This window comes from Ursus maritimus, unplaced genomic scaffold (assembly GCF_017311325.1).
Source record: "Ursus maritimus isolate PB19 unplaced genomic scaffold, ASM1731132v1 scaffold_20, whole genome shotgun sequence".
Taxonomy (NCBI): Eukaryota; Metazoa; Chordata; class Mammalia; order Carnivora; family Ursidae; genus Ursus; species Ursus maritimus.
This window is the reverse complement of record NW_024424453.1, coordinates 50,327,917-50,354,515: the sequence shown is the minus strand read 5'-3', so window position 1 is coordinate 50,354,515 and position 26,599 is coordinate 50,327,917. Positions and strand designations below refer to the sequence as shown.

The 26,599-nt window shown below is 39.0% G+C and overlaps 1 protein-coding gene across 1 annotated transcript in view; it reads right to left on the bottom strand.

Annotated features, from left to right (window-relative positions):
• SCN11A (sodium voltage-gated channel alpha subunit 11) overlaps positions 1 to 26,599 on the bottom strand; it is an 80,099-nt gene that overhangs the window by 16,566 nt on the left and 36,934 nt on the right. The window contains exons 15-22 of the mRNA XM_008710137.2: positions 25,446 to 25,835; positions 14,901 to 15,014; positions 13,732 to 13,846; positions 11,602 to 11,756; positions 8,487 to 8,660; positions 3,032 to 3,133; positions 2,293 to 2,562; positions 1,554 to 1,607 (exon numbers count right to left, since the gene is read on the bottom strand). Of these exons, the coding sequence (XP_008708359.2) occupies positions 1,554 to 1,607; positions 2,293 to 2,562; positions 3,032 to 3,133; positions 8,487 to 8,660; positions 11,602 to 11,756; positions 13,732 to 13,846; positions 14,901 to 15,014; positions 25,446 to 25,835 (1,374 nt within the window). The remainder of the gene's footprint in view (positions 1 to 1,553; positions 1,608 to 2,292; positions 2,563 to 3,031; positions 3,134 to 8,486; positions 8,661 to 11,601; positions 11,757 to 13,731; positions 13,847 to 14,900; positions 15,015 to 25,445; positions 25,836 to 26,599) is intronic.

Here is a 26,599-nt window from a genome sequence, read left to right as displayed (position 1 = left end):
GACAGAGAACATCAGAGCCATGAGATGTGTGTCCTGATTCACCCTCTTTGGGTTTGGAGAAGGGACTTGGGATTCAGTAAATTGAAGGTAACATGGGGATATAAAGAGGATATTCTTGCTCAAATTCTGTATTTTTCTAAGAGAAAGCTGCTGCTGGGAAGGCCTGGGATACACTGCACAGGCAGGATGACTTAAGAGGCTAGAGTAGCATAATTAGACAGAGAAAGTCTCTCAAATTTTTCAGTTTTCATGAGGCTTGGACATGGAGTTGATGTCCAAGGCCTGCCATGATGGGCTTTTGGCAAGAGATGGGAGTAGACTGCTGGGCCAGGGGACCAGGTAGAGGACATGGCAGAGAGTCAGTGTTTGAGGCCAGGAGGAATTGAGTGGGAAGAAAGGCCCATGGTTTCACCAATATTTGAGACCAGCAAGATTCTCTGTGATTACACAGACAAGGGCATCATCATGCTAGAAGCCAGTACATACACACCAGCTATAAGGTCCCAGGACCAGCATCAGGATGGGCATCCCACCATACACCTCCACTCACCTATCATTCATTCTGAGAACATGTAAGTCACACACCTCTTCCTACATACATCTGCATAAGATTTCCTCCCCATCTCCCATCTCCACCTCAAGGCACATGGATGCCTAAGTTAAACTAAGGTGAAGGTCATGTATTCAAAAGACCAAAAAAAAAACACAAAAGCACGTTAATATTTTAAAATACTGTCTTAGTTATAAATTGCCTCCATTACTACTACTATAACATTTCTTGGCATGCATGAGTGGCTCAGTCAAACATCTGACTCTTGATCTCAGCTCAGGTCTCGATCTCAGGGTCATGAGTTCAAGCCCCATGTTGAACTCCACACTGGGCATGGACCCTACATTTAAAAAAAAAATAACCCACTTCTCATACCACCTCCACTGCCACTACCAGCTCACACACCTACTATGTGTCAGGTATCAACTCTGCAGATTCTCAGAGCAACAACACGTGTGTGATTACAGGAAAAAATAAACAATGCTGATTCCATTCTTAATTCAACCATTTGCTTACTCCATGGCTTTGGGCAACACTCTTCCTTTCCAATTCTCAATTTTCCCAACTAGAACATGGAAATGAACCATGAGAAGGTCTCTCTTATCAGACCCTAGTCTAGCTGTAAGGTTTTCCAACAGTTCAGGGCTAGTGCCTTTTGAAATTTGGTTTCTGCCTGAATACCCAGTTGAAAAAGAAGCCAGAGAGGAAAATCAAGGCATTCTGTGATTCTATTGTTTCTGGCTCCATCTCCTCCATGAGAGGTTTCTCCCTGGTCGCTATGGAGAAACAGGACTGGACTTTGGAGCAAGATGGGATGCAATACTCATGGCAGGATGAATAAGAACCTCTTTTACCCCTATGTCATAGTCATTGTCCCAAGGAAAACAAGGCACAGAACGCTTGCTGGTGGAACTATGATGTGGGAAGTTCTAGACTGTGTGAGCAGTCATGATATCCCTGATTTGACCGTAGCACTCTAGAACAAGGTAGAACAAAAGCTCACCCCTCTGGAATCGACAGCTGCATACATAATATCCATCCAGCCCTTAAATGTTGCCTGTAACAAAAGCAAATAAACATGAACATAATTATAGACTTGCTATCAACAGACAAGTGCCATACAACAGCAAGCAAGGCCCGCTGGGCAGATATATATAGATGGATAGGACCGAATGTCCAGGACAGAATGTCCAGATAAAAGAACAGTAGAAGGGAACTAAAAAATGGGTATCTTGGGTTTTTTTTCTTCTTCATTTGTACAAGATAAAAAGTATTTTTTTAAAGGAATTTCTGCTTTAAAATTTTCTAGAGAGGCTGTGTAACAATTGCTGGAAAGAGCCTGGCTGAGGCTTTCCTGATGCCACATGTTTGCACTGTCTGCCTAAGACCTGGCAACTGTGGTTTGACCAGGGGACTGACTTCCAACAGAGAACTGCTACTAATGGTGTGGCTTTGCATCTGAGGCTCCAGTCCTCTTTGGCTGGAGCTCTGGAGAGTAAGGAACCATATAGGACAGGGTGAGATGTAAAGGAGCATTGCTTGGAGGTTGAGGCTTAGTAGACAGTAAAGTTGGAGATGCTCAATGGGGAACAATTCCAGAGGGCATCGGCTTCCACTTGGGAAATTGGGATCTGATTCTACTATCTCAATGGAGTCAATGTATTTTTATTAAACTGAGAAATGATTTATGCTTCTTTTAAGGTTTCTCTCCTCACAGTGAAAAACATACCAACAGTACTTACCACTTGCAGCAGGGCAAGGTAAGCCATTCCCACATTGTCAAAGTTGACTGGAAGGATGACCCAAGATAAATTTCCACTTTCACATTGAGTTTTGCTTGCAACAGTGTTGTAATTTATAACTGAGTTTATATCTGTTCTATTAATGCATCTTCCAAAATTTCCAGAAAAGAAGTTTACTCCCAGGATACAAAATATCAGCCAGAAAATGAGGCAGACAAGCAAAACATTCAGAATGGCAGGTATGGCACCTATGAGAGCATTGACTACAACCTTAAAAAAAAAAAAAACAGAAGAAAAACATAACAGATGCATGGGATTCACCAAGCTGTGGATCTCAGGATGGGCCTGATATGTGGGACTGGACTTCTTGGAGCTCTGTCTTTACTTTCTACCTCCAACTCCCCCAACCCTGTATCCTATGACAAGCCCTGCTCTCAGCTCCATACATAAAGGGTCTTTCTTTATCACTGAGGATCACTTGAGAAGTGTCCTTTGATGACAGTGTTACAGGCTTATGGGACACCTGCCCTAGGATTGAAAGGAAACCAGAGTCCATCTTGGCTACCACAGAATGGATGCTATATCTTAAATTTTCCTCCATCTCTCAAATTCTAAGCAGTGGACTGGATGGGAAGGAGCCCAGGAAAAGCTTGGCAATTTAATGGAAGCCCAGCCCAAGAAGAGCAGTTGGCTCTTCCACCTCTCCCTGACCTTCCTCCCATCTATCTGAAGAACGTACCTTCATTCCTTCGAACTGGGACAATGCTCGTAGGGGCCTCAGGGCTCTTAGGGTCCGGAAGGACTTCAAGCTCTTTAAGTCAATGAGACTGGTCACAGAGACCTGGTGGGAAGAGAAGCCACAGGTAGTGTACCTGACTTGGTTTCCAGGGAAGCAAGTCAGGGACTGGCAGCCCTCATTCTGAGAGGCAGACACACGGTGTCTTCAGCGGATTATCCAGAAACAGAAAGCAGTCAGCTCTCCCTGGAAGTGGGAGGGCAAGTGAAGAGGCTATTTTTCTCCTTGCTTGCCAAAGCTACAGCCCATACAGGTGAGGACAATGCATTTACATTATTTATTTAATGAAAGACAAAGAAAGGCTGAGAAATTGTTGTGAGTTAAAGGAAACCAAAGGGACATAACGATGTTGTGTCATTTGGGGTCCTGAATTGGATCCTGGCTTGCGGGGAGGTGAGGGGAGCCAAGGTGGATGGATAGAAAGAATTATCCATAAAGGACCTTGTTGAAACAATTGACAAAATTTGAAAATGGATATGGGGTTTGCTATTGAGTCATGTTAAATTTCCTAACTTTGATAATTGTGCTGTAACTGCGAGACAATAACCTTTTTCTTAGGAAATACACACTGGAATGTTTAGGGGTAAAGAGGTGTGGTGCCTGCAACCTAATCTCAAGCAATTTAGAATGAAAAATGGAGAGAAAATGACAAAGCAGATGGGGTGAAATGTTAATAATTCGTGAACCTGGGGAAAGAGTATAAGGGGTTCTTTACACTATTTCTTGCAACTTTTCTTTAAGTTTAAAATGATATAATAAAAAATTACAAGAAAATAATAAACTGTTTGCGAATATTTCCCCTCACTCAGATGCCTCCTTTTGGAGGAATTAAATCCAATTTTCTCTCCCAACATACTTCTTCCCAATGGGTCAGAACTAAGGAGTGGAAAGTTCTGCAAACACACTAAATTGAAACAACTATAATGAGCTTAAATTGAAGACCACTATTCACAGATTCTAGTCATTCTTACTGATAATGCAGAGCCTTCAGAGGTTGAACTTGAAAGAAGGGCTGCTCAGCAGGACAGGAAGTGAATTATCATATGACTGACTATGCTGATATCAGAGTTCATGATTATCTAAAATCAGTCCCCTACCAATCTCATTGTAGTAGTAAAATACTAGCAAATTGAGAGAAATTAAGTGAGTTAATATGGCAGAATGAAAAAATTTTAAAATGTGTAAATCACTTTTTTTATATCACCATCAATTCAAAATGCTTTTATTTATAAAGGTTTTCCAGGGGTGCCTGGGTGGCTCAGTCAGTTTAGTGTCTGCCTTTGGCTCAGGTCATGATCCCAGGGTCTTGGGATCGAGCCCCACATTGGGCTCTCTGTTCAGCGGGGAACCTGCTTCTCCCTCTCCCTGTGCCTGCCCCTCCGCCTGCTTATGCTCTCTTTCTCTCTCTCTCTGTTAAATAAATAAATAAACTCTTTATAAAGGTTTTCTAAAATAGGCATTTTGTTTGTTCTCTTGTTTGTAATAGCACTGCCTGTTGGGAAAGTTATTTCAGCAGATTTTCCACAAATATTTCCTTGTTCCTAGCCAGAGGGAAAAGGATGGCACAGTTCAGCAGTTCTTCTGACTTTACCAAATAACTGTTATCGCAGGTGGGGAAGAAGGGTCTCTAGAGGGACACTGTACACCTTTTCACCTGATAAGGTTATCCTTAGTCTATTCCACCAAATTGGGAAGCATTGATGAGACATGTAGACATAAAAATGCTCACATTATTTCCCACTCTATAGTACTCTTAAGGTGGGAACTCTTCTGCTGGTTCTATCTTTTTTTCTATCTAACTTGCATTTATTACTCTGTACTGTTAGGACATTCACCATTTTGATATACATATTCTTGTGGTTTGTTCCTTTTAACTGTTATAAAATATTACAGGATAAAAATATTCATATTTTATGGATCCATTCCCCCTTGGTGTTATTTCCAATTCTTTGCTATTATGAACAACAAACTGGACAGGTGTGTGCATTTTTCTTGCATACATACACAAGAGTTTTCCATAGATGTATAACTAGAAATAGTATTTCTGGATAATAAATTGGGCACATTTGTAATTTTACTTAATGTGCAAAATTTTCCCTAAAATAACCATTACCAATTAAATTGTTAGTGATTAGAAATTCCATTTTCTTATATCCTTCTCAATATTAGAGATTATCCAACTTTAAAATTTTTGTCAGTCTGACAAATAATACAAAGTCTCTTATTTCAATATGCGCATCTATGCTAACTGGTGAAAAAGCTAGTGTGTATTTCTTCATATATTTATTTGTAATTTGTGTTCCTTATGTGAATTACCTGTTTGCATCCTTCTCCCATTCTTACATTAAATTGTCTTTTTCTTGTTGATCTGTAGAGAGTCTTTATATACTATGGATAATAATTTTCTGTTATGCATATGGCAAGCACTGTCTCCAGGCTCTAGCCTGTCTTTATAATTACAGTTCTATTGAAAAAAACCCAAAAGTTTTACATTTTGATATAGTTGAATTTAGATATATATTTTTTGTGGACGTGTTTATATTTTCTACTTCAAAACTATAAAGGTCATTTTATATAATGTTGATTAATGAGCAACATAAAAGGATTATTCACGGAGTGCCTGGGTGGCTCAGTCAGTTGAGCATCTGACTCTTGACTTTGGCTCAGGTCATGATCCCAGGGTTGTAAGATCAAGACCCATGATGGGCTCTGTGCTGAGTGTGGAGTCTGCTAGGATTCTCTATCTCCCTCTCCCTCTGTCCCTCCCCCGCCCCCCACTTGCACGCTGTCTCTAAATTTTTTTTTTTAATTTAAAAAGGTTTATTTACATACTTTCTCTTATTTAATCTGCACAATAATGTTCTGAATTAAGTAGCAGTATATATCACTTACCATGTTTCAGACAAAGAAAGTTGAAGCTCAGAGGATTGGCAACTTGTTTCAGGTGGAACTGGGATTCACAACTTGGTCTATATGATACTAACGCCAATAATAGTAATAGTAGACCATACTTATCAAGTACTTTGGGATTTATAAAAATAAATATTTACAAGATTATTTCTTTTCTTGTTCTACTCATCTTTGTTCCATTCATTTTGTTACCAAGATTATACTTATCTCATCCAAGAAAGTCTGCAAGCTTCCTCTTTTTTAATTCTTTGTAACAATTTGAATAAGGTTGGGGTTAACTATTTATCTTAGTTCAGCCTGCAAAAACAGAATATCAAAGCCTGGGCTGCTTGTAAATAACAGAAATTTACTTCTCACAGTCTAGAGTCTAGGTAGTCTAAGATCAAGGTGCCAGCAGATTCAGTGTCTTGTGAGAGAGCACATCCTGACTCATAGATAGTTTTCTTCTCCCTATGTCTTCACATGGCAGAAGGGGTGAGGAAGCTCTGTGGGGTCTCTTTTATAACATCACTAGCCCCATTCATGAGGGCACTGCCCTCATAACCTAAACACCTCCCAAAGGTACCACCTCCAAATACGAACACATCGGTGGTTAGGCTTCAACATATGAATTTTAGGGGATGCAAACATTTCAGTATATAGCACTATTCCTTGAAAGTTTGGTAAAACTTGCCTGTAAAACCATCTGCACCTGGTGCCCTTTTTTGACAGTGTGGAGTTGAACTACTGTTTTGATATTTTAAATGGTTATTGTTAGATTTATGTTTTCTATTTGTATCTGGTCTAATTTGGGCAATTTGTAGTCTATACTCTCATTTTTATTAAGGTGAAGACTTACTCAAAAGGGGGAAGTACTTTGCCTAAGGTTACACAGAAAGAGAACAGACAAGATAACTTTAGGATCAGTTTCCTGAGTTTAGGTCAGTAGACCACAGGTCCCTAGAATGGAGATACCAATCATCTGTCCACTGTCTTATGGGTTCTTCACTATACTATAAGATAATGGGTGAAATCACCTTGGAAACTGATAGGGTTTACAGACATGTGGATATTTTTATTCCTTTTTATTATTGCTGTTGGAGCTCCCATGTTACTGATGCTTTTTTAATGCTTAGTGAAATAAGTCAAGCAGAGAAAGACAACTATCATATGATTTCTCTCATCTATGGAACATAAGAACTAGAATGATCAGTAGGGGAAGAAAGGGATAAAGAAAGGGGGGGTAATCAGAAGGGGGAATGAAACATGAGAGACTATGGACTATGAGAAACAAACTGAGGGCTACAGAGGGGAGGGGGGTGGGGGAATGGGATAGACCGGTGATGGGTAGTAAGGAGGGCACATATTGCATGGTGCACTGGGTGTTATACACAACTAATGAATCATCGAGCCTTACATCGAAAACCGGGGATGTACTGTATGGTGACTAACATAATATAATAAAAAATCATTATTAAAAATAAATAAATAAATAAAAGAAGAGAGAGAGAAATAAAAAATAAAATTCCTGAACCACATGCCTACTTGTATCCAACAACAACATTAACAACATTATGGTTCTCCAGTTGCTATGTTGACCACATGGCTTATGCTTATGCATTTGTCGTGTCTACTTCTTTAAATAGCAGGGACAAAGTCTAACTAATAGCACATGATAGAAAGAATATAGATGTTAAAATCAAGGGCTTCGGAGTAAGGCTTACTGGGTTCAAGTTTCATCTCCAACACTTCTAGCAGGCCAATTTTTGACATGTTTCTTAACCTCTCTATTACTTAGTTTCTCCTTGTGTATATGAAAAAATAATAGTACCTACCATATGGAGTGGTTGTGATAACTAAAAGAAAGAATGCTTATGAAGCATATGGCAGAGTACCTGGGATAGAGAAAGCACTCGATAAATGTGATGTATTATTATTAGCCTTAGCATAACACAGACCAAGGTGTGAATTCCAGTTTCATCTGAAACAAGTTGCTGACCATCTGAGCTTCAAGTTTCCTTATCTGTAATGTGGTAGGTAATGTATGACTCTGCTTAACTCAGAACATTGTTGTGCAGATTAAATGAAAGAATGTATGAGAATAATCCTCTTATGTTACTTGGCAGTTAAGATGGAGACCAGCCTAGTCTGTTGGCTGCTCACCTGCTTTGAGAAGTTTTGAGAGAAAATAGAAAGTTGGAAGAAGGGTGGGACACTCAAAGTTATTCTATGTATACATCAGACATAAGCAGTGCTTATGGAGAGAAGTGGATGAGTGCCATCATGGAAAGTACTGGTGTAGTGAGAATATGAAGCGCAGTGTGAGGAATAAGATCCAGGACAAACAGGACTGCTGATGGATAAATGACAACTACTTACAAGTACTGTGAAGAAAAATATTTTGGAGGGGTACCCAAATAAGGCACACAGGAAAAGCAGCTTCCTTATGGTATCTTCCCCTCCCCTACCCCAACCCCTGCTGCATGGAACACAGAGATGGTAAACTTACAATCACAATGACGAAATCAAGCCAGCACCAGACACTGGTGAAATACTTCCCAAATCCAAAGGCCACCCATTTTAGACCCATCTCCAGGATAAAAATGTATGTGAAAATATGGTCAGTACAATTTAGTAATGCTTGGATATTGGGTCGTTCCTCAAGGTGAACATCTTCAAATACCTGAAATGATAAAGCATAGCCATAGGCCAGGTTGAATATTTGCTTAGAACTACTCGCTGACCTTACTTTTTAATTTTTCTTCCTTATTTGAATAAACTAGAATCTCCTTTGGTGACAAGGTTTTGCTCAAAAGGTATTAAGAATGAAATTTCCCAGTGGAATAAATTCCTTGAGTAAATAAAACTGGAAGAAGGAAAATTCTATTTCTAGACTCCTATTGCCACAATAGCTCCCTAGGCTCTCATCACTGATCCCTGAAATATGAAAATATTTTCCTAACAGATCACCACACAATTTCCTGGTCTTCCTGATCCTTTCAACTCTTGCTAACAATATCTTGCCAACTTTTCCAGAACCACCCAATGGCATACTCCATCCCTTTCATCCTCCTAGTTACCTTAGTGGCTCTATATAGAGGCTCTCCATTGCTCGTAACACCTTAGTTCCAAACACCTTAGTCTACACTATATATTTTGCCAACTCTGAGGCCAACGATCTACAACAAACAGCCTTATGACTTACCCCAGTGCTCCCAATGTATGTGCCCATTTTTTGTGTACCAAGACATGCAAAAGTTTGGGAAGCTCTGAGCTAGAGCTTCCAGTGTAAATTACCCTGAATATTAAACATTTGTTGAGTGTGATCATGAAAGTGAGACGTCCTAGCCTCTGGAGAGACCCTTTTTCATTCTACATCCAAACATCCCCCTCAACTGAAATGTGTATGTGATTCTCTGGGGTCTATATAACTAGGGTAGAAGCAGTCCTTTTGGCCTTTATAAAGTTACTGAGAATGAAAAAAAGAAGATAAGTCTCCCTGGTACTTAACCTGTCATGACATTTGGGCAAACACTGAAGGTAAGAAAAAAATTGGTCCTGCTGTTGGGTACTAAGGTAATCTCATAGTCCCATGGTCCTGGGGAAAAAGAATGCAAAAGAATAAAACAGTCTGACTTCCAACTCCTAAGTGGGCTTCCTGTCCTCTGCTGGCTCCTCATCATTGTTAAAGTCTCATTTCGTTTGATATTTTCTTTGGAAACTGTCCTTCTTTCACCAAGACAATTAGGTGACTGTTCTGCATGGCCCCATGTCATCCACTGCTTCTCTGAGTGTCACTGTGGCCTTGGTCTATAACTGCTTGGACCCCATCTGTCTTCCATACTAGACTCCATGCTCCTGGAAGTCAGGGACTTGTCTTTGTGCCTCCTGAAGAGAGACAAATCTGAATAGTATTGGAAGCTCATTTCCTCTCTCATTTTGGAAGCTGAGCAACAACCTGGCTCAGCAGATCAGACTTTGCTCAATCAAAGAATAGGTCAATATCAGCAACTGAACTTTGGAGCCTCCCACATTATAATGAGGCCATTTCCTTGTCCAGAAAGCTCCCAATATTACCCAGTTGCTCAGACAAGAGCTTCCCAAACTCTAATGAGTCCCAAAGCACTTAGGTTCTGATTCAGCGGGTCTGCGGTGGGCCCAAGACTGCATTTCTAACAAGTTTCCAAGTGATACTGAGACTGCTGATCCATATACCACAGGCAGTGGCAAGGGACTAGATGTTTCTTGTCTCCATTTGTCTACAAATATGTAAAGTGAAACAGGACCTGAGTCCTTCTCCTAGAACCCTCTGCATTGTGTGTTCAGTCTTGCTCTGCCCAACCTACACTTGCCTCATCAGAAGGCAGATGAGAACTAGGAGGATGGTATCATATGTCCTTGACCTTCTGACAACACCATGCTTTCCCACTTACAAACACAGGGCTTGGTAGATACCAATTATCATTTGTGAAATAAATTAAAGAACCCTATTACTTGAATAAGAGTAAAGAGCCAGTGCAAATGTGAGCACCAGAAGGCTACAAGGAATCCTAGACCAAGGATAAGCAATAAAAATAATTAAGAGAGTTCTCTGGCATGGTTTAGAAAAATTTACTGTTCTTTAGCTTGAGAAATAATTTACACTGTAGTAAGTAGATAAATGGAGATGTGTGCTGATCATAGGCTCTGGTGGGCCCCAATGTGTGCTCATCTCCTTTCACCCAGAGATCACATAAGTGTAAAGCACTAACCAGGACGGCAATGGTGAAGAAGCAAGACATTTCCATGTCTCTTCTAATTGCTAGTGACTTACTATGAAACGTTCTGTGATTCTAAATCGATAAGGGGGAACCTAAGACTCCATTCACTTACACAACAAATAGTAAGAGAGTTTGGTTCTATATTATGGCCATTTTAAGGGAAAATATAAAATAGAAGGGGGAGAGAAAAAGAGAGAAACATGTAGGTGATAAGAGAGAAGATGCTATTACTCAAGTAAGGGAGGCAAGAAAGACCAAAAGGTGAGGAGAGAGAGCAGGAAGGAGTTTATGACTACATGCTATTGGAGGCATGGATTTAGTTATTTCCAAACCTTACTGGGACCACTACACCTCGATCTGGAAGGAGCTGCTATGTGAATAAAGCAGTATCTGTTTGTCTCTCCTCTCAAGGGACCATGACTGATGGACAATACCAAGACAAATTATTATATCCAAATCTGGTCCCCGTAGCCTTCTCCTCCTAATGTTCTACCTTTAGGAAACCAGCATTATGGTTTTCCAGGAAGGAGAGGTAAGAATATTGCTGTCTAGAGGAAGAAACATGTAGAATAGAGTGAAAATGTCTAGAAATTCTCCAAGAATGAGGGTCAGGCATGGGGTTCAGGGCCAGACTCCAGTAGCCACTTTAAAGTGTTGATTTGAACCATGCTTCCCCATAAGTAAAGTGTCTTTGGCTTGGGACTTCCCAGTTGGAGCTGGACTCCAGAAGTTGTGCAAAATCCTGCCCTCAAGGGGAACCAGCAGCAAAGATCCCACTTCTGCCTCCCCATATTCACAGCCCCATGTCAGAATGTTGCCTAGCCACCTGATGCCCAATGTCCCCACAAGACTGTGATAATTTACCAGTGCCCCACTGCTCAGCAGAATCACAAAGATAATAAAACTCTCAAACCAGCTGTGTTTCACTATTTGGTAGCAAGTTTTCCGCAGGTTCCACCAAATGAGCCCGGGGGACTTTCTCTTGTCTATGGCACAGCATGGGAAGCAGTGACCCAGGCCTGCAAAGAATGAGCAGCAGCATTATACTTAGTGTCTGTAAAGAACTGCATTAATAACCCTAACTCTTCACCCCTCCCTTTATGCATGTCCCTTACCTCTGCAATTCTTCCCACTGAAGAGGTGGAGTCATTTTGCAACCTCTGAATCTGGGCTCAGCCATGTAACTTGATTTAGCCAATAGAGCAGAGTGAGAATCATACACACCAGTTCTGAGCTTCGGCCTTGAGAGGCCACTTGCTCTCTGGCACCATCTCCATAAAGAGAGGAATATTTGCGCCAATCCACTGGTTTCAGGAGAAGGAGAATGGACATGTGATACAGAGCCAAGGGACCCAGTTAAGCCAAGGGGCCCAGTTAAGCCCAGTCCAGATTGGCCAACTCCCAGTCATTATCACATATGAATAAAGCCAGCCAAAATCAGTAGAAATAACCAGCCTTGATGAGTGGAGTCATGTAGACACATGTTTATTATTGTGTGCCACTGAGACTTCATGGCTGTTTGTCATGCAGCAATTTCTTTTGGTAACAGTAAACAGTGTTCTAAGGACTGAGGGGAATGAGGTAAGGATGGGCACAGGCTCTATGAACAACCCAAACCACACAATCTGATCAATTGTCAAGGCATTTACACATAGCTAAGGCATTTACACTAGCCTTCAGCATGAATTACATCACCCTTCTCACCTTGTCTCCTTCACCCACCCTCCAAGTTCCATGGAGGTTAATTTCATGGTGATTACAACATTCCACTCCTTTCCACATCATCTTCCTAAGCTACTGTGAGGTCTCCTCAGTCTGTCCCTGCCCTCTTCCACCGTTCAGAACATCAATAGGTTAATCTCCCTTAAAGGCTTTCTTTCCTGTCTTTTATGCCACTTCTCCCTTCTTCTAGAAACCAACCTTTCTTCTCCAACTTCACTGTTGACTGATCCTGTACGCACCTCAAGCACCAGTCCAAATGTAAGTCAGGATAACTAACAGTAGTCTATCCCCAGCCTGACCTCTGACCCCGTGGGCAGTTTGGGGGCTGTCAAACAACCTGGAATAAGTTTGAAACTCATTCTTGGTGTCCATTCTGAGACCAATCTAGTGTCAAACTTATGAAGAAATTTTAATTTTAGATTCATTCATTCATTTAAGTCTCTATGTTGAGCCCATAATCTGGGCAAGATTCCATTCTTACACTAGAGATACAATATTGATTAATTCAGTGCCTAAGTTCTTAAGGACCTCACAAGAGAGACAGACACAAATAAATTTCCCACAATGAATACAGGAAATAATAAAGACACATAGAAAGGAACCACTATATCCACTCAAGGAATTAGGAAAGACTGCATTTATTGATTGCTTATTATGAGCCAGATATTCTTCTAGGTGATGCACATTCACTCATTTAAGACCAACAATAATTCTTTGCAGTATATACTATTATAGCCATTTTATAAATAAAGCATAGAGAAGTTAAGTAAATTGAACAAGCCATACAGCTAGTAAATAAGGAGGCCAGAACTGAGCTCAGAGCCAAAGCTCATAACTACAATATTATCCTTCTTCCAGAAAAAAATCTTGAGGGATGTATTGAGGGTCTGGCAGGGCTCCATTCAACCCTGGACTTATGGTCAGCTTCCCTTGGTCTACCACCTCAACTACATCTTGACAACAGATGTACTGGGGGCTATAGAAAGTGGCAGACATACTGGCCCAGTGGGAAAAGTTTTCTAGAGGAAAGTTTTCTACAGTTTCTGCTCTGATTGTTAGGCTGTGTTAGTTGAGCACACCTTAATCAAGAATTTCTGAAATCTCCTTTGCCTGGATCTGATAATGGCCCAGAGAACCTATAGATGCCCTCTCTTCACTTCTGTCTCCAGTAGAAGTAGAAAGAAGGCATCTATCAAAATCATAGCGCTTCAAAGAACAAGAGAATCTCATCCAAATATTCTGTGAACTGGATGCAGGAATACTGCCACTTACCTTTGGGAAAACATCTCTCCGGTTCTTTTTTGGGAACCATTTCAGGAACGAGCCCAAAGGGATCCTGTGGATCAATGGTGCTACATTCTGAGAGCACACTGGTAGTATCACACTTCTGGACAACAGAACAAAGGAAGAGGGGAATCATTTACTAAGACTGACTCTCACAATGGTAGCACCTAATACCTTAGTGTATAACTTTTTAGGCATGAAGCTAGCTAGGCAAAGGATTCTAGGTATAAGTGTATCTAGAAACTATCCCTCTCACTAAGTGCTTTTTAAAATGCTCTAAGAAATAGCAGGAAGGGAAGAATGAAGGGGGGGTAAACAGAAGGGGTAATGAACCACGAGAGACTATGGAGTCTGGGAAACAAACTGAGGGCTTCAGAGGGGAGAGGGGTGGGGGATTGGGATAGGCCAGTGATGGGTATTAAGGAGGGCACATATTGCATGGAGCACTGGGTGTTATATGCAAACAATGAATCATGGAACACTACGTCAAAAACTAATGATGTACTGTATGGTGACTAACAAAACATAATAAAAAATTTAAAATAAATAAATAAATAAAATGCTCTGACTAGCTCTGATTTTAGGAGAGAATTCTCTAACTGCTCTCCCCTGGCTGAAAAAAGGTGAGATATATAAGGACACAATATCTCAACTTTTTCCTCCCTACAAATCATATCTCTGATACCACCTAACTCCAGATAAGAAGGCTGGGTGATGAGGTGAAGGCTATTTGACTGAGACTAATTTTTAGCTCTTTCAATTCCTGGAATAATAGGTCTAGACTCCAGAGCCGAATGAGTCTAGACTCATTGTTTTGGTGGTTCTTATTATTTTGCCCTCCAGGAGACATGCTGACAATGTCTAAAGACACTTTTAATTTCACAACTGGGGGATACTATCGACATCTAGTGGGTAGATGCCATGGATGCTGCTAAACATCCTACAACAGACAGAACAGCCCAGCACAAGGAGGAATTATCATACCCCAAATGTCATAGTGGAGAGGTTAAGGAACCCTGGCCTTTGCTTAAGATCTGATTCTGGCAGTTTGCTCTGCATTAATCCTGATATTTTAATCTTGATAGCCATAGTGGCTATGTTGGAGAATGTGTATGGATACGCTCCATGTTCCTTTTGGAACACCCTGGGAAAATTACCTTTTGGGGATCCTGTTCTGACAAACATATGTCATCTTCAGAGAACACATCAATTTCCACACTTTGAGTTCCTGGGCTGATGGACTTCTTGGTCGTCTGGTGGAGTTCAAAGGCCTGACACCAAAAAGCACAGAGTAAGATTAATATTCTTCCTGGGCATCTCACTTGAGATAAAACAAATTTGAATTGTGACATTATTACTTTTTTTCTTCTTACTTTTTAAAACTGCTCCTGGAGAAACTCAACATAAAATAATTCTGGGAAACAGGTAATGAAACTTACTCAGAAGTCATATGATCAAACAATATGGTTTTGGTACAAAATTCACCAAATAATTCAGAGGTGAAACTTACTGTATCTTTTCACTTCAATGACTAAATAATAAATTATTTAATAAGTGATAGTGGTATAATTAGTTATCTCTGAAAATATAATATAATGCCAGAATACCGTAAAAATAAAATCCATAATGACTTGATATACTGATATAAAAATAGATGAGTAAAAATGTTAGAATAATTTGGAAAATAATTTTTTTATTCTTTGGGTTACAGAAGGTTGGCTTAGTGAAACAGAAAAGAGCATTAAAGAGAAAAGTGAAAATGTATTATAGATAAAAATAAAAAATAAATTTTGTCTTATGACCTGCAGGTATATCCAAGAAAGATGTGCAAAGTCATGCCTTAGGTGAGGGTTTCATGCTAAAATCTGTGTGAGTGTTCCTGTGACTCTGACACTGTAAGGTCATAATTTAAGAACTCTTCTCCTATTTGAACACATGCATTGATATATTACAAACACACACAACACACACACGTGTGTGAGAAACAAGTAAATATAGCTATGAACCAGACACAGAACAGAAATATGAAGTAGTGACAATTCAGAGCATGTAGCAGGTAATGATCACTGAAGGTACCCCATGTGAGGAAAGGAACCACAGCTATGTTCAAGGCTTGAAACTTTGGACTGGGATGAAGTTCTTGCACTTAAGAGAGAAAGCCAAAACAAGTTGTGGCCAATACTTGGAATTATAATTATACACAGCTGCATATCTATGCAGGCAGGAGGAAGTACAGCTTCAGAAATAGAATCTGGGTAAAGGTACCCACTGGATCTGAAATACACCTAGTATCACTATTAGACAAGAATCCCAAATTGTCAATGTGAGACTTGGTTCTGTAGTGGCTGCCCTAGGAGGGTCTATTAAAGACAGCACAGAACCTGGACAGCACAAAGAGAGTGACAGATCCTCTCACTAAAGAGAAATTGAAACTAACACTCCAAAATATAGGAGGAGACAAACAAAATAAGTGGCCCTAAAAATGAACTACTAGGAGGTGAATCTATTTCAGAAAAAAAATGAATATAATAATCTGAAAGTGTCATTAAAATGAATAAGTTTAGGATTTAATGAAAAAGATATATAGAGCTTTGCTTTCTGGATGGCAGTGTAAGGAGTTCCATGGACATAATCTCCAGAGAAATAAGAATAAGCATAAGTGGTGAAAAATATTTTTAAAAAATTATTAAAAGTCTCTGGAAATTGTCCTAAGGCATACAGCAAATGAAGAAACTCGTATTCAAAATTTTTTTTCAGAATTCAGTAATAGTAGCAGGAATTCATGGCAACTGAAACATGAGCTTCCCTCTCTTTCCCCACCCTCCAGCTCAGTTGATGGAAGCCCTTCTCTAGGCAGCTGTGATCAAGAAGATGATGCTCCCTCTACCCTCAGCCCCCAATCAAGAGATATGTATCTTAGCAGGAGGTGTAGATCACCAGCTTTTCTCTTCCTCTCCAACTCTGAGTTGAAGAGGTTACATTCCTCATGAATATGGCCAAGAAATTGGGCTCTCTTTTTCCATCCAGCCTCTACTCATAGGACAGAGACTTTATTCCAGATTCAGCAGCTTGAGCATACTGGGGTCCTCATCACCCTCACCCCAGCTAGTTTATAGGGAAGAGGTTCCATGAAGAAAGAAGGAAGTGAGAAGATGAGAGGCTACTGCCCCCCCCAAGTACTTGGATTATAGCTAAGAAATTTTGCCTATGGCAGGAGGCATTCCATAAGAAACAAGAACTCTGATGCTCTCCCCAAAAGAACTGACTTTATGTGGAACAATGTGGGGGGGGGCGGTTAGGGGGAGGGTTCAAGTCTAAGGGTATTCTTGAAAACAATGGAGACTTTGATGGTAAGCAAATAAGAAGAGACTGGTAGCCTCTTCTTCATTAAAAACAACAAATTAAACCACAGGTCAGCAAGTTCACTACAGAGAACCATGGAAAGAGACAGCTAAGAAGAATCTCCCTGGGGTCAGAACAAATCTCCAAGATGGCCTTATAAATATCCCTCCCTGAAATTAATTAGATCAGACTGTGGAGGAATTAATGCCCTGTGGTATTGTCAGAAACAATAGAGCAATTAGCCAGCAATTAGTTCAGCCCAAAATCTGGGTGTGATACCGAAGAAGGCAGACAGATTAACAGAGAAAACATGGAAAGAGATAGTCAAAGAAAGCCCTGCTAAAATAACTGTCATCCTGCAGTGACTGTCTGCAAACCCAAGGGTGTGTCCTCTGAGGAGTGACACCAAAGACTTCACATTTGTGTGTGTGTGGTGAGAGTAGGCAGAGGAAAGAGGGAAAATAGACTTCACTAGAACAGTCTAGCCAAGTCACCAAACAAGCCCCAGAGAGGAGAAAAGGGAATCAGTTCCAGATCTGCTGCAATATATTACTTAAAATGTCCGATTTTAAACAAAAATGATAGAACATGGGAAAACCCAGGAAAGTATGATCCACACTTAGAAAGAAAGCAGACAACATAAACTGCCTGTGAGGGGGCCTGGATGCCAGAGTTAATTAACAAAGAATGCAAAGTAGTCATTATAAATATGTTCAAAGAACTAAAAAATATTTAATAAATAAAGGACACTATGATAACAATGTATAATCAAATATAGAGTATCAGTGAAGAGACAGAAGTTATTTAAAAAACTAATAAAAATTCTGGAGTTGAAATGTGTGATAACTGAAATGAAAAATTCACTAAGTGGAGCAACAATATATCTGAACTGACAGAAGAAAGAATCAGTGAACTTGAAGAGAGATCAGGAAAGAGTATGCGATCCAAAGAGCACAGGAAAGAAGGAAGAATGAAAACTTAAAGGAAGCTCAAAGAAATGTAAAACACCATGAAGCATACCAACCAGAAAGAAAAGAGAAAGGGGAGCAGAATAAGGGCTGAAAACTTCCCAATTTTGACTGAAAGTATTAATCTACACCTCCAAGAAGCTCATAAAACTCAAAGTAGGATAAACACAGAGCTCCAAACCTAGATATATCATAGTAAAAATGCTGAAAGCCAAAGATAGAGAAAATAATGAAAGTAACAAGAACAAAGCAGTTCATTGCATACAAGGGGATCCCAACAAAATTAACAGCTGACTTCTTTTTTTTTTTTTAAGTAGGCTCTGTGCCCAACATGGGGCTTGAACTCATGACCCTGAGATTACAAGCCATGTGCTCTACCAACTGAGCCAGTCAGGCACCCCAACAGTTGACCTCTTATTAGAAACAATGGAGACTAGGAAGCAGTGGAATGAGATACTATGACTGCTGAAATTAAAAAACAAATGTGAACCATGATTTTATTATCTAGCAAAACTATCTTTCAAAAATGAAGGTGAAATAGAATAGCACATAAACAAAAACAGAAAATTCTTTGCTAGCTGACCCACCTTACAAAAAATACTGAAGAAGATCCTCCAGCCTGAAAGTAAATGATCCTAAATGGTAATAAAAGTCCACACAAAAGAGCAAAGAGCACAGGTAAAGGTAAGTCTGTAATTATAAAAGACGAGAAAAATTCATATTTATTTTCCTTTCTTCTCTATAGATGACTTCAAAAGAAGTTGTCTAAAACAGTTAAAAATTAATGTATTATTGGACATGTAATATATGAAAATAAAATATACGTGGTAATAACAGCACCAAAGAGGCGAATGGAAGCAAAGTCATCATAAGGAAATGATACCTGAAGTTTCCTCAAATTCACAGAAACAAATGAGGAGAGCTGGAAATGGTAAATAAGATTAATAAAAAAAACTCTGTAAATACATACTTGCTTTCTTTTCTCAGCTTCATTAGTAAACATATATGAAGGGATAATAAAAATGTATTGTTGGGTTTTTAACATATATGGATGTAATATGTATAATAAAGAATAGTACAAAAATGTGGGAGAGGGAATAGAGCTATACATGAGTAATGTTTCTATATCTCACTAGAATTAAGTTAACTTACCAGACACCAATTCTGATAAGTTAGATGTATGTGGCAACCCCTAGAGCAATCAATAAGAAAATAACTTTAAAAAGTTGTGAAAAATCATTAAAGGAATTAAGACATTACATTAGAAAATATTCAAACAATGCAAAGTAAGGCAATGAAGGAAGAAAAGAGGAATAAAAACACATAAAACACATAAAAACAAAAAATATGAGAAATAGAAAAACTAGATCAATAATAATATTAATTATTAAACAATCTAACAAAACGGCAGAAACTGTCAGGCTGGATAAGAAAACAAGAGCCAAATATGAACTGTCTACAGGAAATACATTTTGGATTCAAAGACACAAATAGTTTGAAAGCAAAAGAATGGAAGAAGCTATCATACAAGCAGAAACCATAAGAAAGCTGGAGTGACTATATTAATGTCAGAAAAAATAGATGTTGGGGCGCCTGGGTGGCACAGAGGTTAAGCGTCTGCCTTCGGCTCAGGGCGTGATCCCAGTGTTATGGGATCGAGCCCCACATCAGGCTCCTCCACTATAAGCCTGCTTCTTCCTCTCCCACTCCCCCTGCTTGTGTTCCCTCTCTTGCTGGCTGTCTCTATCTCTGTCGAATAAATAAATAAAAATCTTTAAAAAAAAATAGATGTTGAGTTTTCTTGTTTTTTGTTTTTTAGAGAGAGAGAGCACACAAGGGCGGGAATCTTAAGCAGGCCCCATGCCCAATGCAGATCCTGAGACAGGGCTCAATCTCATGACCCAGAGATCATGACCTGAGCCGAAATCAAGAGTTGGATACTCAACTGACTGAGCCACCCAGGTGTCCCAGACAAAATAGACTTTGAAACAAAAAAATTTACTAGAAATAAAGAGGGACATTTCACAATGACGAAAACATCAATATATCAGAAAGATAACATTTATAAACATTAATGCACCTAATATAAGAGCCACAGAATATATGAAGCAAAAACTGACAGAATTGAAGGGAGAAATAGACAATTCAACAATAATAGTTGGAGGCTTCAATAACGTGTTTTCAAAAATGAATATAACAACTAAGTAGAAGGTACAAATAGAAGGCTTGAACAATATTATCTATCAATTATACCTAAAAGATACCTGCAGAGAGAAAGACAACTATCATATGATTTCTCTCATCTATGGAACATAAGAACTAGGATGATCAGTAGGGGAAGAAAGGGATAAAGAAAGGGGGGGTAATCAGAAGGGGGAATGAAACATGAGAGACTATGGACTATGAGAAACAAACTGAGGGCCTCAGAGGGGAGGGGGGTGGGGGAATGGGATAGACCGGTGATGGGTAGTAAGGAGGGCACATATTGCATGGTGCACTGGGTGTTACACGCAACTAATGAATCATCGAGCCTTACATCAGAAACCGGGGATGTACTGTATGGTGACTAACATAATATAATAAAAAAATCATTTAAAAAAAAAGATACCTGCAGAACCCTCAACTCCAAACAACAGAACACATATACATGGATTGAAACTGTACAGAGTGTGTTGTCTGATCGTGATGGAATAAAATTAGAAGTACAAAAAGACATTTGAAGAACTCACAAATAGGTGGAAATTAAACAAAACAGTCTTAAATAACCAACAAGTCAAAGAATAAATCACAAAAGAAATTAGAAAAGACTTTAAGATAAATGGAAATAAAAATATAATATGCAAAAATTTGTTGGATGTAGAGGGAAATTTATAGCTATAAATACCTACAATAAAAAAAAAGTCTCAAATCAATAACCTAAACCTCCATGTTAAGGCACTAGGAGAGGAAGAGAAAATGAAACTCAAAACAAGCCGAAATAAGGATACGGTAATTATATGAGCAGAGATTAATAAAATAATAGGATCAACAAAATCAAAACCTGATTATTTTAAAAGAGCAACAACATTGACAAAACTTTAAAAGGACTGACCAAGAGAAAATGAAAAATCAAATTACTAAAATCAGGAAAGAGGGAACATTGCTATCAACCTTGCAGAAATCAAAAGATTTCCAAAGAAATACTATGAATAACTTTATGTCAACAAATTAGACAGCTTCAGTAAAATGGACCTGTTCCTAGAAATATAAAAACTGCCAAAACAGACTCAAGAAGAAAGGGAGACTCAAGAAGAAAGGGAGAAAGGAATAGCCCTGTAATCCCTATAAGTAAACAGATTGAATTTGTAATTTAAAAACTTCCCACAGAAACTTCCAGTTTCTGGTCTGACATATAAGAAGCCAGGAGGTCTCCACTCCATCCCAACATGTACAAAGCTAAACAAACTGGAAAACCAATAACTCTTCTTAGAAGAGCCATAAGAGCAGTGAGGTCCAGCACAAACTGCTGCCCCCCAAATTAGGGAGAAAGACTGATACAGAGAATTACAATTTAGCAAAGCAGAAACCCAGGAGCAAAAACCTCTGTCAGAACCAATTCCAGAGTAAGGAAACCTGAACTATAATTGACAAACTCCTGGAGGCTCAGTGTGGACAAGTCTAAGAGATAAAAGCTTGGTGGAACCCAGTCAATAGGGGCCCCCACATTTTTGAGAGTTTTATCTCTTAGAGCTCTACCAGGTTCTCACAGAGTATGGGAGGAAAATCCCCACTTGCTTCCAGCAGGGGGAGAGTAAAAGGAACCATTTTGAAACAGGCACATGCATTCTGTTCTTCACAAGGCCTTCCCTCAAGAGAAACTAATTAACCAGAGCCTAACCTGCTGGGGTTCTATCAGGACTTGACTGACCTGTGGGGTGGGAAATACCCAAATCTAGCCAGCTCTAGATTTCCACCTGGAGGGAGGCAGATATCCAACTCCAGCTCACACTAGCCATTCTGAGAAGCACTGTTCACAATCCAGAAGCACAGGCTCACTAAAAGCCTGAGACCTACTCATAGGACCACAGAGCTTCTTCATTCCCCTCACACCTCACCAACACATAAATAAAGACCTATTTAGAACACTTCCATCTACCCAGTACATCATGTCTGACTCTAAAGAAAAAATTAGAAGGCATTATAAAGGCAAAAATATAGTTTGAAGAGACAGAGCCAGCATCAGAACCACATTCAATACCGTAAAGTTGTTGAAAATGTCAGACCAAGAATTTAAAATAACTATGATTAAAATACTAATGCATAAAGTAGACAGCATGCAAGAACACACAGGCAATGTGAGCAGAGAGATGGAAATTCTAAGAAAGGACAAAAAAATGCTAGAGACGTAACACATTGTAACAGAAATGAAGAAATGCCATTGATGGGCTTATTAGTAGACAGGAAAGAATCTCTGCTTGAGGCTATCTCAATAGAAACCTCCAAAACTGAAAAAGAGAAAAAAGTATGGAAAAAAAGAGACAGAATAGAATACTCAAGACCCGCGGGGCAACTACACAGGTGAAACATACATGTAATAAGGATACCAGAAGGAGAAGAGAAAAAAAAAACAGAACAAATATTTGGAACAATAATGACTGAGAATTTTCCATGCAATATTTTAGGTCAATTATAATTGATAATATTTGGATGGATCCTGAGGACATTGTGGACAAGTGAAACAAGTCAGAGAAAGACAAATACAGTGTGATATCACTTATGTGTGAAATCTGAAAAAGCCAAATTTGCAGAGACAGAGAGTAGAATGGTAATTAACAGGGGCTGGGGGGTAGGCGGAGTAGGGAGATGTTGGTCGAAAAATACAAACTTTCAGTAAGAAGATGAGTAAGTTCATAGGATATAATGTACAGCATTGTGATTATAGGTAACAATACTGTGTTATATAGTTGAAAGTTGCTAAGAGAGTAAACCTTATATATTCTTACCACAATAAAGAAATAATTATGTGACATGCTGGAGGTGTTAGCTAATTCTATGGTGGTAATCATATTGTAAAATATAAATATATCAAATCAATGTGTTGTATACCTTAAACTTCTACAATGTTATATGCCAATTATATCTCATAAAGCTAAAGGTAAAAAGAATAGAAATAGAAGAGGAGGAAGACCTCTCAACTCATTTAATGAGGCCCATATTAACCTGATACCAAAACAAGGCAGACACATTATAAGGGAAAAAACAAGGGATGCAAAATCTTTAATGAAGTATTAGCAAGTTGGATCCAAATATATATAAAAGGATAATATACCATGACCAAATAGGGATAATCCAAGGAATGCATAAGGGATTTAACATTCAAAATAAATTATATGATTATCCCAATAAATCTAGGAAATGCATTTCAGAAAAATCAATATATATTCATAATTTAGAAGAAAAATAAAACCTCCTAGAAAACTGGGAATAAAGGGAACTTCCTCAACTAAGTTCTTACTTAATGGGGAAAGGCTTTATGTTTCTCCCTAAGATCAGGAGCAAGGCAAGGAATACACTCCCATGATTCCTATTCAACATTATATGAAAGGTCCTAACCAATGTAATAAGGCAAGAAAAAAATACAAATTAAAAAAAACACCTGTTTTTATTTACAGGTAAAATAATTACATGTGTAGAAAATTCTAAGGAATCTACAAAAAAGCTGTTGGAATTAATAAGTCAGTTTACCAACATCGTAGGATACAAAGTCAAAATACAAAAGCCCATTCATTTCTATGTACTAATAGTAAATATTTGGAAATGGAAAATTTAAAAATTACTTTTACAATAGCATTAAAATATTGACTTCTTAGGGATAAATGTAACCAAATATGTCGAGACTTATACACTGAAAACTACAAAACATTGCTAAGAAAAATTAGAGAAGATCTAAATAGGTGGGGAAAAATACGTGTTCATGAATCAGAAAACTCAATGTTGTAAAGATACCAATTATTTACAAAATAGTGCAACACCAAACAAAATCCTAACAATCTTTTTTATGGAAGGGTAACACACTAATTCTAAAATGCATAAGGAAATGTAAAGGGCCTACGATAGCCAAAACAAGTTTGATAAAGAACAAAATTATACAACATGCTTTCAAAACTTATTATAAAGCTACCATAATCAAGAGAGTGTGGTATTGGTATAAAATAGATATATAGATCAACGAAACAGAATTAAAAATCCAGAAAAAGTCCTAATAGATAGATAGATGGATAGATGATAGATAGATAGATAGATAGATAGATAGATAGATAGATAGAGCCAATTTGATTCTGACAAAGATATCAAGTTGATTCAGTGGCATAAAAACAGTCTTTTCAATATATAATACTAGAATCACTTAGCTATATATACGGGGAAAAAAATGACACAACTCATTGAATTAAATTGAAATGGATGGTGGACTTGATGCTGAGAGGTAAACCTATAAAATTCTCAAAGAAAACATGAGAAAACTTTCACAGTTTTGGATTATACAAAGATTTCCTAGAATGGAAACAAAACACATGAACCATAGGAACAATAATTGATAAATTATACTTCAACAAAATTAAAAATTTCTGCTCCTTAAGATACCATTAAGAAAGTAAAAGATAAGTCACAGTTAGAAAATATGTGCAGTGCACATGCCAAAGGACTTGTATCAAAATATGTAATAAACTCTTACACCTCAATCATAAGAAACTCCTCAATAAAAATGGGGAATAGACATTTTACCAAGGAAGATATATTAGGCAACATCATTATTTATCAGTGAAATAAAACCTGAAACCACAACAAGGCACCACCACAAACCCATTAGAATGATTAAAATTACTGCTGGGGGAATGCAATATGTTACAACTATTGCGGAAAACTCAGGAGTATACAGCCAGCCATTCTGCATTCAGAATGAAGTCTGAAGTTGTTTATTTGGGGTATCTATCACACTGCGACTCTCTGAAAGCCCTCATCTCCCACCACTCCTCATCCACTGGTCCCTTCAGAGGCTGAGTTTGTTCCCACCACTGTCTCCTTTTCTATGCTATTCAGTTCACTTTCCTTACCTTTCAGCTAATCTAAACTTTATACTTCCTTTAAGGGTCAAACAAAGTCACTTGATTTCCCTGTTGGCCCAGCCCACTCTGATCTTGCTCCCCTCTGAACTCCTCTGCCATCTCCCACCTCCATATGTGCGAGACCACGATTAGAACCAGCACTGGGATATGCACGTGAGTAATGAAGGGCAGCCTTCACATTTTCTACCCTTATTATCCCTTCATGGTGCTCAGAACAGGGCAGGCAACCAATGTCTCATGGCAGCTCTAGCTTCATAGGACCTCCATGTCTATGTATGAACCTTCATACCTGTTTTCCAGCCTCAGGTTGTGTGACGTGCTGGGCATTATTTTCACCAGAAGATTCAAAACCATCCTCTTCCTCTGCAAGTGGGGCTAACCAAGTCCGATCATGCTCCTCCCTCATCTCTGGGCCCTTTTTCATCTCTGTGACCAGTGGAATGATGTCTTTGCTTTTGGCAGCAGGGCCTCCTGTCACCTCTTTTTGCCTTGGTAAGTTTCGACTCCTGCACCACTTGTGACAAAAATGCTGAAGAGTATGTATTACAAAGCAAAAAGCCCGGTGGAACCGATCCAGGGCTAACTGGACTTTGGTTTTTTTGGACTCTCCATCCAAGTTTCCATCTCTCTCCTCATTACTGAAGGAATTGAGCAGCAAGGCAATGAAGAGGTTGAGTACCTGGGGTGGGGTGGGGGGAACACACAAGGAGAATGGAAAGTTTAACAAGGGGAAAGATACAGTAGGTTTCCAGAACAACTTTTCCCCAAGACCCAAAACTAAGTCAAATAGGATGTTATGCCCTTCTGTCTCTTGAGAAAGTTCATCTATAAAATGAACAAAAGGAGACAAGATTGAGGAAGACAGGAAGATAAGATGAAAGAAAAATTGAAGTGAAAGGGTGCCACAACCAAGACCAGTTTGTCCACATACAAGCAACACGTGTTGTAAACTCTGGCCAGGGTAAAGAACTGTGTGACCACTGGCAAAATAAAAAATGTATATTCCTTGAGAACAGTTGAATAGTGAGCTTGGCTTTGCTGGAATGGGATATGGGTCTGATGTCTAATACTGCTGTGGGTTCCTCCCCTGTTGGCACAGTTTGAGAGATAATGTGATTTGTGCAGGCTCTTTAGGTCCTGTTGCCCAAACCACAACAAAGTATTGGAGCTGAACTGGAGGAGTTTGGATCAAATCTGCAACTCTTCTGTTGAAGCAAGGATCACTTTAAATTCAGGTCATCTCATCAGCTTCCTACTTGGGGGTTTTCTTTTCTTTTCTTTTTTTTTTTTTGCTTACATTTACATACCCTCCAATTCATCATCTTCACCTCCTCAAACTCCTTTGTTTGTGGCTGTCACCAGCTCAAAAATATACAGCCTTTGGGGAGGAGTATCTTATGAGTGTAAATGGGTCTAGTCACTCTCCCACAGCTTCACCACAAG